This window comes from Scleropages formosus, chromosome 7 (genome assembly GCF_900964775.1).
Source record: "Scleropages formosus chromosome 7, fSclFor1.1, whole genome shotgun sequence".
Classification (NCBI taxonomy): domain Eukaryota; kingdom Metazoa; phylum Chordata; class Actinopteri; order Osteoglossiformes; family Osteoglossidae; genus Scleropages; species Scleropages formosus.
In genome coordinates, this window is record NC_041812.1 from 18,968,399 (window position 1) to 18,984,830 (window position 16,432).

The 16,432-nt window shown below is 45.6% G+C and overlaps 1 protein-coding gene across 1 annotated transcript; it reads right to left on the reverse strand.

Annotated features, from left to right (window-relative positions):
• Positions 1 to 1,967: 1,967 nt before the first annotated feature.
• Positions 1,968 to 16,373, reverse strand: LOC108918986 (alanine--tRNA ligase, cytoplasmic-like). Its single transcript, XM_029253674.1, is given in 22 exon segments — positions 1,968 to 2,693; positions 2,917 to 3,030; positions 3,816 to 3,902; positions 5,003 to 5,122; positions 5,339 to 5,452; positions 5,935 to 6,043; positions 6,168 to 6,352; positions 7,120 to 7,326; positions 7,579 to 7,692; positions 8,254 to 8,432; positions 9,190 to 9,334; positions 9,485 to 9,567; positions 9,570 to 9,608; positions 11,046 to 11,196; positions 11,310 to 11,418; positions 11,505 to 11,650; positions 11,932 to 12,076; positions 12,171 to 12,362; positions 12,849 to 12,994; positions 13,249 to 13,437; positions 14,550 to 14,705; positions 15,811 to 16,373. Coding segments are annotated over 22 exon segments (3,201 nt in total). The 5' UTR covers positions 16,099 to 16,373; the 3' UTR covers positions 1,968 to 2,510.
• Positions 16,374 to 16,432: the final 59 nt, after the last annotated feature.

The following is a 16,432-nucleotide window of genomic DNA, read 5'->3' on the forward strand; positions in this document are numbered from 1 at the left end:
ACATCCGAATTATTTTGTCCCCGTGCCGATAAGCACTTAAAAAGGCTCGAGTGCATCAGCCCTGCAGTGCGAGGTCCTCTACTGGCAGGTTCTCACATTTGCGTTGTCCTCTTACGTGAATCGACAGGAAAATTGCATTGGACCATTTTTTGAAGGGAAAAAAAAAGTTATCATACATCTATATAAGGGGTCTGAAGATTGATAATGTATAAAAGTCTGCCAAAGAACTGCCCACATTTTCTTGTGGTCCTTTGTTCCGTAGTTAAAAATTTGAAATGTTAATGAGCATGAACCTTCAATAATTGAATAATACTTAAGCATTTATGAGGTCTTATTCACAGTATTCCCCCCCGGGGGACTTCTAAATGGATCATTCCTGCGGGACGACCGGCTTGCACGTTAGTTTTTTTAATCATCGCACTCTTACCGAACATGTTACCACATGCAACCCACAAGCAAGATCCAATGACGTATTGCTTTTAAACCCCCCAAAAGGCCGTCTTGGCTTCGCAGTCCCGAAGCAGTCGCTTGTACTCGCCCTGCTGCCGAGAGGCATATGTACATACACGGTGCACTAGGTTATGGACGAAGAGGAGCTACGTTCTTACCTCATGACGGTGTCTTACTGTTTGGGGATAAAATACGGTTAGGCTGGTGGATGTCTGTGGAAGGGTCTCCTTGAGGTCCTCCAAACAAGGGCCATAAAACAGCTTCGCATCATATCAGTCTGTCAAACTGCCCACTTGCCTTGGAATCTAAATATCCCACACTGTCTTTTACTACTGGCATCACTGGTTGTATCACACTGGTCAACAATTTTTTAAAAGTTGTCTGCTTCGGAAATAAAATGTGCTATTTATTATGGATTTCGATGTGCCGAATTCAAATGTGACAATTAAAATTGCTGATTGGCTGCTGTTTCCAAGATGTTTAAGTTTTTATATTTTTACGTACTATGTATATGGTGTACGTAGGAGAATTTTAGTCATTAATTTGTAAACCTAAGTCTTTTCATGTGTTTATGCTTGTTTCACTTGATATTATATCACCTGCCCTCTTTATGTAACACTTACTATGGATCAGTTCATAGTTCAGTCCTTATTCAGTGTCTGCTCTGCGCTTCTTAGCTTGTCTCTTGTCACTGTTCAGCACTAGTCTACAAGCATTGACGCCATTTGCCCCGATACCGTTTCTCCATGGATGAAATGTCTCGGTGAACTCGTTCGCCGTGCTCGTCGCTTAATGCTCCGCCGTTCCACGGAAGGAATTCCAGATACGAGTCCAGAAAATCCATCTTGAGGGACGTGTTGCAGCCCAGGCGTTCGTGTGCCTGGACGAGGTTTTCCCCCAACTTCCTGCAGTTTTCTAGCCTTGTTGTTTCCAAGAAAACCTGTTGCCACTAACTTGAAGGCTTTCCACGCCTTCTTCTCCTTGCCACGCAGTGCACGGTCAAATCCATCATCTCGAAGAAGCGCACGAATCTGAGGACCAACAAAGACACCTTCCCTTCCCTTCGCTGAACCTAGGAAATTTTGCAATGAGGTACTTGAAAGGTGCATGTGTTTTGTCCAGGGCCTTGACAAAGCTCTTCATCAGACCCAGCTTTATGTGTAAGGGTGATAGCAAAATCTTGCTTGATTCAGCAAGTGGTGGATGCTGAACATTTTTTCCCCAGGCTCCAATGGTGAACGGAGTGGCCAGTCTCAATCTCTACGTGTGCACATGTACTGACACGGTACCATATCTTGAAAACTAGAGCCAATCAACAATTTTAAGCACCATTTCCACTCTCAGTGACCCAGAATTAGTGAAGTTCGACTTATTTCGGAAGCATTTTGGCTGTAGACCAGTGTCATTAGCGTCATTGTCATCCTGGTCAGTATTCTTTCTTCCTTTTATAATCATAATTTTCTGTGATAAGACTTTTTATCTACTGCTGTTGTGAAAATAAATGCAAAATGAAACCATTTGGTGGTCAAGGTATTCTTTTGTCCTCCTTATCTGAGAGCAGCCTGATGATCGATCGCTAAAGACGTTCAATTATCAAACATGAAAGAAATGTTTTCTATTATGATGAATCTTTTACCTGAATTTGATACATGAAAGAACCCATAAGGATGTTACTGAATCAGTTCTGAACTGCACGCATGACTTAGCACAGACGTGCTGCACTGCGCGTACCATAACGTCTTAAAATTTCATATGAAGATCGGAAACGGAAAGGTGGAGATTGATTACAACATGCTAACGTTACATGAAATGGTAAAGGCAGATCATCCGTAAAACTGCTCAACAACGTACCTGTAAAACCACACCCACCACAAAGGCATATTTTTCCATTTCAGTTACGCAGGAGCAAAACGCAAAGGGTTAATAATTTCACAACAAATACAGATACGGGTGAAGCGCCGACTTGGTGGCAAAGCAAAGCTGTCTGCGCCTACAGCTCTGGCTTTGCGTTCTTATGCGGACCGTCCCATCAGACCGTTCGCGCCGCTGGGCGGAGAGCTCTAGTTCTGCGGTTTGAGCTTCGAAAGGGCAAATTTGCTGGCAAGCTGCAGCGCCTCCTGCAGGCAGTGCGCGTTGTGGCCCGTTGCCTGTGCAGACGTGTCCTTGCCACCACCTTTACCATCCAGCAGGGGGCATACTTCTTGAACCCACTCGCTGGCCTTCAGGCCCTGGTCTGCCACCTCCTATCACGGTAGAGAACAGTATAAGAAATGGTAAACAGCTCGGCCAGACTTCCCCTCTCTTTGTACATATGGGGCTAAACAAAGCTTTTAAGAAAATATGTCTATTGCAGCTGCAACTGGAACTTAATCGCCAATGTGTTCTTATATAGTTACTGTATATTTTATCAATTCCCACCCACACACACACACACACACATATATATATATATATATATATATATACCTGTGGCACTTGGCACAAACAGAGGATCTTGTCAGCCTCACTGTCAATGCTGAAGAGCATGGCAGCAGTCTTAGGGGAGTGGGTCTTCAGCATCTTTCCAGCTTCATTGAGGGCCTGAGGAGATAAGTCAGAGCACTGGCAGGCAAACAGGAGGGGCTCAGAGATGCGGGACGAATTACACGGAGATACACACAGATGACGGATGTCCTACTATTTCTTACAGTATTGTCTCCTCATTAAGGGTTGAGTTACCGTGTTTCTTGACCTACTCTGATCAGCAGATAACTACACCTTCAGCTTAGCAGCAGCGGTTAGCATTATGATTACAACTGTCACCAGAGACAAGGGCTCGAATCCCACCTCCTGGACAATCCTCAATCCTTTTGAGCAAAGTAATTAATGTGAACTGCTCGAGTTAAAAAGCAGCAGCTGTATGAATGGGTAAATCACTGTAAGTAGCTTAGCGCTGAAAGTTGCTCAGGAGAAAAGTGTCAGCTAAATGAATAAATGATAATGATGCTTCCTGTCAGCAAGGCAACAGGCTCAAAGACTGCCATGAAGGAGGAGAAACTTGACTGCGGTCCAGATTGCTTGTGTACATTCACTGCTGTTGCTCAGTTTTGCCACTTTGAAAGAAAGCTGAAATCTTGACACGGGTTCATAGTTGTTTATACCCTCTCCTTTCCAGCTTCTTTTTCAAACGATTGTCTGCAACCAATTTTTAATGTTGCCGACTTATACAGGATATAGTCAGTGAGATCTAAGACCGGCTGCCGTGTGATGATGACCTGCAACCTGCGAAGCGCGTACCAGGTTCTGCAAGGCGACTGTGCCGAAAGAAGAGAACGAAGCCGAGCCGAAATCAGTGCGGGCTTCTCACGGCAGGGTCAGAGGATTACCTTGGCGGATGCTCCGCTCTCCATTTCCACAACAAGCAAGGGCTGGTTGGGGTTGCTGTCAATCAATTGCTTTGTCTTCTCTAAAACCTGCAGAGAATCAGGGACTCCAGTCAACATCCTCGAATTCATCCATTGTGACACACATGTAATTTCAAAGAGCCATAACCTCAAATATCAACTAAAATTAATAAGAATGCCAAAAGAAGAGGCGTTTCATGCATCATAATGACAAGAGCAACATACTTTGTAATACTAGCAACAAACTACCAGTTATCCAAATTATTAGAACTGGTACCACGAAATTCACTGGAGAGAGAAAAATGTTTCGATTGTCAGCACTATCTTTGGATTCCAACTCAAAAACCACAAATTAAACACTGTCCAGCTGGATTCATTTAATTTTATTTATTTTGTGTTTGGGGGGTGTGGTGGCGCAGAGGGTTGGACCGGGTCCTGCTCTCCGGTGGGTCTGGGGTTTGAGTCCCGCTTGGGGTGCCTTGCGATGGACTGGCGCCCTGTCCTGGGTGTGTCCCGTCCTGGGTGTGTCCCCTCCCCCTCCAGCCTTACACCCTGTGTTGCCGGGTTGGGCTCCGGCTCCCCGCGACCCCATATAGGACAAGCGGTTCAGACAGTGTGTGTGTATTTTGTGTTTCCCTCTTCCTTGTGCTTTTCTTCTTCCAATTTCTTCTTTTTTCTTTCTTTATGCTTCTTTAATTAAGGCCTTACTTACTATAGTTTAAGGGTATTCATGCTATAAAAACTTCATGTGATTTATATACTTAATACAGTTTATTTCTAAAAATTAGTATTGAATGTGCTAGCTTTATTGAGGCTTGGGATTTGACGAGTGTCAACGTAACAGGGCTTCGGCAATGTGGGCAGTAGTTGGTTTTTGTTACAGAAAAAGCACAGCAACCTCATGCTTTGTAGAGCGAAATACAGTAGGTGGTGAATGACATAGCTGTTGTGACAATAAAATGAATATGTAACTGGGCAAAGATGCTGTTGTACCGAATAATAAGCCCACTGTATAAAAAAAACAGTTCAGATTTTTATATGCTGTCGCAGCGGTTTTCCCATTGTACGAGAACCTGTTATATGAGGGAAAGATGTAATTACCATCTCCCAGTTCACATTTCCATTCTGTATCTGACCTTTCTGAATTGTACACCACCCCTAGCTCTCACCCTCTTCTGCACGTCAGCTTTGCTGGCTCGGTCTAGGTCATCCATAGTTTTCTTCAGCTCCTTCAGGGCCTCCCGCATCTTGTCTTTCCGCCACTGAGAGATAACCGCAGTGCCCAAAGACTGCAGGGTGAAGGGGGAGAGACGAGCATCACTCCAATATACAAACGCACCCACACGCCTCTGATGCACGCCGCTCCCACTGAAAACAGCACATGCACCACATTATACCGCTGGAATGCAATTATGAACCGACTGATTTCTTTTCAAGGTCACAGTGATATGTGAATAGCGGTCTGTTGGAAACAAGGCTGGTAAGTGTAAACAAAGACTGCTCACCTCGTTCAAGTCTGCAATCTCTCTCTGGATGTCCTTGTTAGGGGAACTTTGCGACCTGACCTCCTCGCCCAGAGTGACGAGACACAGCCTGAGGGTGTCAGCCTTCCTCTGGGCCTGAGAAGTTCAACAGGAGATAAACAGAATAAAGCAAGATAAAAGGAAAGGCCCAACACAGATTTATCTGAGCAGTGGGACAATTAGACTCATGTAACTATTGTCATCTTAGCACATAGTTCTGTTCTGAAGTGGGGTATTTTAATGAATGAATGAATGAACGAATGAATGAGCTTTATTGCCAAGTATGTTCACACATACAAGGAATTCGTCTTGGTGACAGGAACTTCCACAGCACAGACAGAATGACGGTGACAAGACACAGATAATAAAAGCAGAGTGGGCTAATAAAAGATAAATATATATATATATATAATATAGAGTATAAAGTACACAATGTACAAAATAGACACTATTTTAAGAGTCTATATCTTTCATAATTTTTCCACTGAGCTGAAATTACTCTAGGTGATTCAACAGTTACCCAGAGACAAAATGCAGTGCACACCGATTTGTGATCTGAAACCTTACATACTTGTTACCTTCAGCGCTTTCATTCCTGTTACCGCGGTGATGCGACGGATACCTTTGGCAATTGCCTCCTCAGATACAATGACAAAAGGGGCAGCGTGACTGGAGTTCTGCAGGTGCCTAAGGTCAAAAGTAAGGTTATTCATCATCATTCTTTTCAGCATTACAACTATGAGAAAGTGTTACTTTTGGAAAGAATAGTGTTAAAAAATAAATAAACAGACAAGTTAAAAAAAACACCCACGTTCCACCACAGAACTCAATGGAGGTGAGAGATCCAGCAGCACCACTTGGGTCAGCCAGCAGCTGCGGTATAGGGATCCCAATGGAAACCACACGGACCGGGTCAGGGTACGTCTCGTCGAACACTGCACGGAGACCCTGAATGGCCTTTGCTGCAGCTAGGGGGGCTTCCATAGCATGCACCGGCTGGAGAGCAGTTGGGAAGAGAAGGGAAAGAAGTTTCAATAAAAACAGACAGCACCAAAAAAAAAATTAAAAATTTCAGAAAACAGACAAGACCATTTGAAGTTACATTATATTCAATGCCAGAAACAAAGATTGCAAAAAATCTGATTAATTCAGTTCATTCATCTGACCAAAAAAAAAAAAAAAAAAAAAAAGCCCAACACATACACCCTAGGAAGTCAATCTCTGAAACGATTACGAGTGGGATACTAATATTATACTAATTATGTTCAATACTTAACCTTGCCAACTTTTTCACTTTTCCAGTTAGCCGGCACATAACTTTGTGAAAACGCTGCATTACGCAATGATGTGCAGCAAAAATCCCAAACACAGGCAGAATCAAAGAAAAGCACGTGTGTCATCTCATTCGGACTGAGAGCAGTGAAATTGTACCGAGTCAACGCGCAGTGTCTCCGGCTGCGGCAGACACACGGTACGGCATTGTCAGCTCTGCTGTCTCAGCCTTCACTTTGAGCAGCGGTTGCAGTTTCCCAGGAGACGAGCGCAAACTGGCCAACTATACCACAGCATGAAAGTAGAGTGTCTGTACTGTAGCTGCCAGTAAAACACAGCACTGATATCAGCTTTTGGAGCTCTCTGGGGTACAATCCCACAGAGAAGCTCAGGGTTAACTGAATTTTATTTTTTTTTAGGTTACTTTCTGTAATTAATAAGTCAATCACCACCCTACCCCCATTGTCCTCAAGGGACCTTTGTCTCCTGACCTTAGCATCACGCATCACAGCGCACACAATCTCTTCAGTTCGATGCACTTCCTCCGTGGTCAGGGCAGCCTTAGCGGTGAAGTCGAAGCGAAGGCGTTCGGGTGCCACCAGGGACCCCCGCTGGTCTGCTTCCCCGAGGACCTCCCGTAGGGCGAAGTTCAGGATGTGCGTAGCTGTGTGGTTGCTCATGATGGGCCGCCGGCGTGCCTGGGAGGTGGAAGGTAGCACGTTGACATGGAGGGGAAGGATGCAGAAGGAGAAGGCCAACAGAGACAAGGAACCCACAGAAATAAGTGGGGGAAAACAAGAAAGGATTTGCAAAGAGGGAAGACAAAAGAGAAGAGTAGCAGTAAAGGGAGGAGGAGAGAATTTTGAGACCAAGAAGCATTATAACAAATATGAGCGAAGGTAGGATATTTCATTGGATGCAAAAGGATGGCATTGGGTAGGGTACCTTACCTCATCGAGATGCAGCGTGACGCGGTCCCCCACCCTCAGGGTACCATACACCGTCCCCACGTGCAACACATAACCCCCTCGGATTTGGGTGTTCTTCACGGTGAACTCCATCTTCTTCTCAGAACGAGAGAGAAAAAAAACAACAGGGTTCCTTTTCATTATACTCTGTTCATAGATGTGTTTACTTGCTAACGGCATAACCGTTTGAAGATACAACCGGATGAAACGATATACTGAGAATTACAAGGTATTTTAATTGTATTCCATCTAATGCTGAGGGGACATTATCATGCATGTTGTTTGGAACACACTGCTTCCACAATATTTTTAGAGATTTTACATGCTACATATGAGGGACGTGGGGACGCAGTGGCGCAGCGGGTTTGACCGGGTCCTACTCTCCGGTGGGTCTGGGGTTTGAGTCCCGCTTGGGGTGCCTTGTGACGGACTGGCGTCCCGTCCTGGATGTGTCCCCTCCCCCTCAGGCCTGCGCCCTGTGTTGCCGGGTTAGGCTCCGGCTCGCCGCGACCCCGCTCGAGACAAGCGATTTCAGCCAATGTGTGTGTACATGCTACATTACACAAATTTGCTTTCAAATAAGGCTCTAGTGTCACCGCACACAGAAGCTGCCCCTCTTCCACCTGCCGAGATCCGTTCCCGCAGCATAAGGCTTACGTCCTCAGCGGAGTCCTCCTCCTTCAGCATGTAGCCCTCATCAAAGGTTTGCCCTCCCTGCTCGGCGTAGAAGCAGGTTCTGTCGAGCAACACGCCGCACTCCTGGCCCGTGACGACCTCGTCCACAAACGCGCGCTCCCTCCTCAGCGCCAGCACAGTGCCCGAGGCCTGCTCGAACACTGAAGACACACACACGTACGCGGGCGTTGCTCGACAGCACTGCACGACCACATCAGCTGCTCTGCAGCCCCAGCTCACGAGGCCTGTCCTGTCACTGTTCCAAACCGGTTTACTCTAGTGCAGTTATAACAGTTCTAAAGGCAACCGACTGCCCTGGCAAAGCGATCATAATGAGCTACGGTCACAGCACGGTCTGGAGGAGGGGTTAACCCCGAGTCCATGGACTTCGTGGGGGTTTCACATACGAGCCCTCGTCGGCGGAGTCTGTGAACAGCAGACCTGTCTTGGAAATAACTCACTAAATAAGGGTTAAAATAGAAAACAAACATTACTATGCTGTTACTCTCTATAACACAACTGTGCGTGAAGGTAACCACCTTACGGTGCAACAAATGGAGTGCAATACTTCCTCTGAATGTATTTATGGACATTTTTCTAGCAGGGGGTCCTTTCATTCTATTCTTATAGGGGTGTGTGGCCTAGAAAAAGTTATGAGCTACATCCAAGATCTAGAGACTTAAAACAAAATCAGTTTCCAATTTGGCACATAAGGATGGGAAGATTTTTGCAGCTGTAACATTTCTGCCATAGTGGACTTTTTTTAAGTAGCCTCTTTGTCCTGGTAGACTTCCCTTCATAATTAAAATCCTTAACGTAAATGCTCGACATTGTTAGCAAAAGGAGGGACAGCGTTATTTCTGCATGGTCCCCTGAACCCGTTCCTTTTCTTTCACTGGAGTTGTGTGCTATATTTACCGTATTTGCCGTCGCTGTCGGACGTGTATCTGTACTTGGGGGAATCATCAGTGGCGGGGAGGCCCATGTCGCGCAGCTTTTCGATCGCATATATGTCCAACATGATGCGGTCCTCGTCTCCGGAGCCTTTTCCCTGCGACCTCACCTGAAAGGGCAGAGAGAGACCTCCCCTCGTTACCTTCGCCAACTGCGATGCAGCCATCCAGAGTCGCCTCTGAGCCTCTTCCTGTCTCGTTCCTTTATCTCCGACTCCTTTGTCTCACACGCAACTCTCACACCTGCCGTCAGCTCTCACCTGAGCGGCTCTCCTTTCCTCCTCAAACGCATCCAAGTCCACCCCCAGGCCCCTCTCCTCTGCGATGAGGGCAGTCAGGTCCAGGGGAAGCCATAGGTGTCGTACAGCAGCCAGGCAGTGTCACCTGTACAAGCCACACACCGCAAGCATGAATTTATACGCCACCACTGCACCGCCACACAACGATGCCGTCTGTTCACACGCTACCCACTAAAATAATGACAGGCAAAACAACGTAACAGAAGGTCTTTGTGCCGATCTACAATGTACAAAAAAGCAATTTTAACCATGTTGTATTGTGAAGTGATCCAATCCAGTATAATCCCAGTATGGAATTAAATGCGGACCTGAAATCCTGTTTTGCAAAAGATGGTCCATCTATACAAATGTTAGAGAGGTTGTAAAATGTTGCTGGATTATATTGTTTTATTACAGTATTAGGTAGCTCTTCCCACATTTCCTAATTTACAATTTTAAACTTTTAGACTGGTACAATGTACTTCAAACTCCTAATAATTTAAACTCAATACTCTCATGAGAGATAATATCTTTTGTGCAGTATCATATCCATGTGCATCATACCCACGTGCAATATGTTCTCTAAATAACTGACAATCGCTGCACTATAATGTCACTTTATGTTACAGGTCAATGCGTACTTTTTTCTATGCTTGGTCATTTAGTTGTGTTATGTTTGCATGGTATTGTGTTCTGTCATTTTGTTGTGTTCTCTCTGCATTGCACTATCTATGTTTGTCACGTCCACGCCCACAACGCAACCGACAGCACCCGGCGATGTTCCTGCACCTGATTGATCACTCACCCTTTAAAAGACCCTCCTCGGTTCCCATACCTTTGCGGAATCTCGTCAGGGACAACCGTCTTTCTTCGCGACGCTTCGCTCACACGCTTCGCTAACTCTCAGTTCACGTTCTTCGGTGTTCGACTCCTCGTTTCGTTTCCCGACCGCGTCCACGGATCCTCGTTCCTGTCCTGTTCGCCGCTCGACCGACCCTTCGCTAAGTCCCCTGACCGTGCCCATGGATCCTCGCTCTGACCCTGACCGCCGATCGACCGACCCTTCGCCTGTCCCCGACACCGAAAACTCGCCTCATCCCTCGACTCCGGACGAGCGACGCTGCACTTGGGTCCGGCCGTCCCCGTCCCATATGTTTCGCGTGACAATGCTCTTGTTTGCTGCATTATCTGTAATCATGTTTCTATTAGTCTGTGTCTAGTTCAGTATGTGCTTATGTAGCCTGTATGTGTGAATGTGCACTGTAGGTTTGCTCTAAACCGGAAACAAATTCCTTGTATGCTCAGGTATACTTGGCCAATAAAGCTGATTCTGATTCTGATAATATCAATAATACCTGTCAACAGACAAGTGTGACATTTTGCAGATATTTCTTGTGCAAATGTCATGTAGTTCAGACCATTTTTTTCTCCACACCACCATTATTATGCTACTAATTAACAAAAACAACCCACCGAAAACTTTTAGACCTTAACGCTAAAACAACTGATACGTTCAAGAACTCCCCTTAAGGCTAACGCATACCTGGGATCGTACTGCGGTCTCCCAGACTCTGGATCTTTCTGTCAAGAATACGTCTGCCTCTACTTAGAGTTTTCAGGAACTGTGCTTCCTCCTCATTAATGATGTCCTTCGCCACGTCAGGGTCTTTTCTGAGCTCGGGGAATGCGTCTCCCTGCAGAAAGAGAGAGACAGACACAGACAGGATGTGAAAGGGCAATAGGAAGGTGCTACAGAGAATAAGACAGTAGGAGAGGATGGCAGGACAAGGTTGTGAGAACTCCTCACCAGTGACTCCACGACCACATCTACCAGGGTGGCAAAGAAGCCCCTCTGGGCTCCCAGCTTCTCGTGGGCGTACCTCACGGCTCGGCGCAAGATCCTCCTCAACACATACCTGCAAATCCAGAGGCAGCTCCCAATCGCTGGTACAGATTGACTGGGCACACAGTCAGACACAACAGGACCAGACTTGCAGCTCACCCTCTGCCTGTGCTGTCGGGACGCCCTCCATCCGAGAGGGCGACGGTGATGGTGCGAGCGTGGTCTGCGAGCACACGGTAAGCCATATCAATGCCATCACTGTCTTCTGCTCCAACTGCTCCCGCATATGGCCTGGCACCCGTACCCTGCGCACAGAGGGTACAGGACACTAGTTGCATACACACAACCACAGAGGTAAAACCCCACTATTCAAAATACACAATACACCGTTTTACACAGTTCTTAAGCATGTCGTCCACCTACCGTTGCTACTCATGCATTAACTGTCCATTTTTTTCTGCCTTTCTATTATTAGTTCCAAATAGTTTTGGGTGCGAGATCTTATTTGCGTCCTCTGTTTTCAGTGACGCACAGTTTGTGACTGACCGACATAGTGCCGCCTGCAGGAAGAGAAAGCGCAACCTGCCTTCTCAATGGCCTTAAAGTAAGGGACGAACAGGTCTGTGTCGTAGTTGGACATCTTATTCTGCAAGATGGAGACCAAGCGCTCCAAACCCATTCCTGTGTCGATGCTCTTCTTGGGGAGGGGCTTCAGTTCTGTCTCCGACTCCCTGATGGGGAGGTGAGGTGTCAGGGTACACGTCGCAGACACAATTCATTTGTCCATTCATATATTCGTATGCAAATATGAATGCGTGTTTTTACCGGTTAAACTGGATGAACACCAAGTTCCAGATCTCCAGAACATTGGGGTCGTCCATGTTGACGAGGTGAGCGACATCCCGTCCGCCGATACGGTCAAAGTGGATCTCGCTGCACGGTCCGCACGGCCCCGTGTCGCCCATCTCCCAAAAGTTGTCCTTCATACTTCCCGGCAGGATTCGGCTCTCCTCCACACTGAAGGACACAGGGATCCCCCACAAACAGGGAAAGGAAGAAGGAGACAAATAGGGAAACAAGGGAGAAATGTTGACAAGTCCTTGGAACTTGTCACCTCATTCATCAAGCCTTTAAAAGAACTAGCACACAATTTTCAAAGTCCCTAAAATTGCCCTTCTGATCCAGTTAGTGAAGTGTGGGAAGCCATACAAGCAATGACATGTACAAATGCTGTGGAAAACCTGTATACCCACTGATGATGTTGCAGTGCAGATCTGAAAAAAATCTTACACACACACACACACACTGTCTGAAACCGCTTGTCTGGAGTGGGGTCGTGGCAAGCCGGAGATTAACCCGGCAACACAGGGCATAAGGCTGGAGGGGGAGGGGACACACCCAGGGCGGGACTGAAAAGATCTCTCAGTACCAAATTATGTTTAATTTACAAAAAAAAAAAAAAGATCATTGTTTGGCAGTGGAATTCCGTGTAAATTGACTAACCCTAAATTCAGCCAGATCTGCTTGCACTCCAAGTCTGGCTCCAGCCCTGCCTCAGAGTGGCCACCAAAGTAGGTGAAGTAGAGGCGCTCGAGGGGGATCCCAAACTCCTTGGTCAGCAGCTCCAAGGCCATCTCACAGGCCAGGTGCTGCAGAAAGAGGACTCAGTGTAGCATTTTTCATGTTAATTGTTGACATATCCTTGTAGTTCATACAGGCCATACTTTCGAAGCAAACCCACCCACCCACACACACACAAGTCAACTATATAGAGCCTGAAAGACAGTTATGCCATCAGACAAACACAGCATGATGAAAGGGACCTCATGGAGCTGATGGTAGTGCACCCCCCAGCCACTGCAGCCTGAGACAAGGTACCGTAGGGAGAGTCCTTCCTCCTTACTTTGAAATAGTCCCCGAATGACCAGGAACCCAGCATCTCAAAGAAGGTGTGGTGGTAGACGTCCTTGCCCACGTCATCCAGGTCGTTGTGTTTGCCGCCAGCACGGATGCACTTCTGTGTGTTGGCTGCACGCTGGAGCCTGGCCATGGGGTGCGAAGGGTCAATAGTACCCAAGAAGATGGGCTTGAACTGCACACACAGGAAATACATTAATAAGTGGGGAGTTGGAAAGTGGTGCTCTTCTATATGAGTACATTCTTTGCTTGCATTTCTTGTGGTCATTTCTGGCATTGTGCTTTTGAAATCATATATAAATACATTGGCATCTTCTATGTGCTGTTGAAGTCCACCGAGACAAGGTAATTAAGACAGAGAGTATGTGAAGTAACAGGAGGAAGAGTATTTCTCACAATAAGGAGCTACCGAGGAACACAGTCAACAAGTAACTCAGCGCCCATCTGACATGGGATAAGAAGACAAGTGTGGGCGAGGACTACTACCACAAATAGCCACAAGCCATCCACATTCCGCAAGCCCCCCTCCCGAAGACACTGTGTCAACGACTCAATTAAGAGGCACAACTTAAATAAAAATACTCAATAACTTTTGAGGCACAACCTCAGACCACGGCCTTATGTTATTTGCCACTGCAATGTGCTAGTCTGGTTTTATCCTATTACAAAGGAAATGCAATAACAGCAAAGCGGTAACATTGTTTTGGTTGCATTTCATTGTTGAAAAATTGAATTACCGAATATCAACCGTCAATCAAAAAATGAGAAGCATCAATCCAAAAGCCTCTTGGATTTCCTCAGGTACCTTTCTCTTCAGGTGGACAAGTTTGCAGTATGTATTTGATTACACTCATTGTTCTAAACTAATCTGCAGAACTAGTTGGTTCTTCAGTGTAACAATGATTTGGGCTTTCATGACTGGGTATATGATGGAAGGCACAACAATTTAAGGAGATGGTCTTGCCGTATCCATTAGGATGCAAGTGTGCCACAACTGCCCCCGTGCATATGTGTGCATTGCTTTTTTTGTCACTCTAGGCATTTGAGAAATGTGTGTAAACCTGTGCACAACTTATTTCACTAACAAGGCTGTGTTCTGGGTGAAGACATGTCCTTGAAACCAGTAGCTGCCAGTCTAGATTCTGGCTCAACACAATGCTTGCCAGAACAGGCAGCTTGTATGATGGATTAATTAGGTAATAATATGTACTTAAGAGGTAAAGAATTAACCTGCACTGATTGCAGTAACCCTAGAACAAGAACAAAGCAACTAGGCCTTCTCAGCACCTGGTTCATGCCTGCATTGGTGAAGAGCAGCGTTGGGTCATCCAGGGGGATGGTGGAGGATGAATGCACATACTGGTGATCATGCTGCTGGAAGAACTTGATGAACTTCTTGCGAATCTGATCAGCTGTCAGGGAAGTGTCCATTTTCAAAGGTCCCTTCATGCGAGACACAGACAAGCAAAGAGACCCACAAGCACACGCAGTAATAAGACAGGGATAATGACACACCAACAAAGGCACCTTACTTCGTTTTGTGGCCAACTCCTGTCAACAGAGTCTTCATACTAACACCGGGAGAGCCGGGTTAAGTAGAACAGGTTCGTTTACTATGTGCCACATCTGTTACCGACTGTTGGTATAATTACGGGGATTATCCAGGGAGCCTCAGAAAAAAGCCAAGTCCCCAGGCTTGACTAAGGTGCATCTGGAAAACAAGCTGCAAAATGGCTGCAGAGCACAACACCGCCACAGCCACGCTTGGGATGTTAGTGTCAGCGATCTGGGTCATTAAATAGTTTGACTACATCCTGTTCCACATGTAGAAACAACCCACCAGTAGCCCCCGACTGGTGTTTTTATGACTTCTCTGAGACACAAATGGGACATAAAAAATACTTCCAGGACCATGAAAGTTGTAAGCCGAGTTCCCAAGGAAACACACGGCACCGTCGCAGTAACGTTATAACATAACTATTTGAAAAAGGAAACGCTCAAACAGCCAAGTTCATGAGATCCACTCTGATTTGTATTGGAGAGAAGTTTATTTATGTGCATCAAACATGACAAAGGAATCTTCAGGAACACACCCAGGGCCGGTAACAAGCAGAGATGTGCACTTTGACAGCACTCATTTAGCAAGAGTAACCAAACAGTCCGTGTGAAACCCTGCGAAACTGCACGAGTATCTCAGCTAAAACTATTTTAATATGCTGCTGTATTCACAAATTGAAACAGTATCATTTACATACATCATTTCTAAACAAGAAATTGCGATGAATGGTTTTTTAAAAGCTCTTACACACCTTACCTACACTAACTAACCTCAACATCCTAATGGAAACATTTTACTCAAAACACCTTTGTTTGTGAAAATTAATATATTGCTCACCAGAGGACTGCCCTCAAAACAATACCATTTTTCATTTTAATGTCTCAACTGCAATATAAATGGCAAACTCCTGAAACAGATATTCTTAATAAGCACAAAGTCATCATAGAAAATTATTCATTAGTTTAAAAATGCGACACTTGAAGTACTCACTCTGTACTCCTCCTCGACTCTGTACACAAGTTGTGTAAATCCAAAAACAGGGTGAAAACAGCACATCAGGTGGGCCCGCCCACCGACACCCACAATTGGCTGTAAGTGCCAGGACTGGGCCATGAACACGTTTTGATTGGTTGTTAATGCTGTCAATCTAGACCAGCCCTTTGTTGGGCCTTTGCCATTGGATCCGAGCGGCTGATGCAATGCAGCAGCCACAGGTGAGTGCGCGGCCACAGGTGACAGCAACACCTCTGTATTCTCTGCCCCGCACATCTCGGACATATTCAGAGACTGTTTTTAAGACATGCGCTTAAACTTGCATGAAAAAAATATAAATAAAGAGGGCTGGAAATTCATCATATTGTGCTACTTACTGGGGAATTGATTGCTGTAATGCAAATCAGCCCTGAAGCTTTTATTTACACTGAAAAGCCGATGGTGTTAAAAAATCTGTTGTTATATGCTCTAATGTGTTTATCCTTTTGTTAGGCTTTTTGTTAACAAAATAACTGGGTCACAGCAACATAGAAACAGGAACAGTATACTAAGAAAATGTAAATGCATACAATATATAATACAATAAAAGGGCAAAAGGTTACAATATATCAGCAGGGAT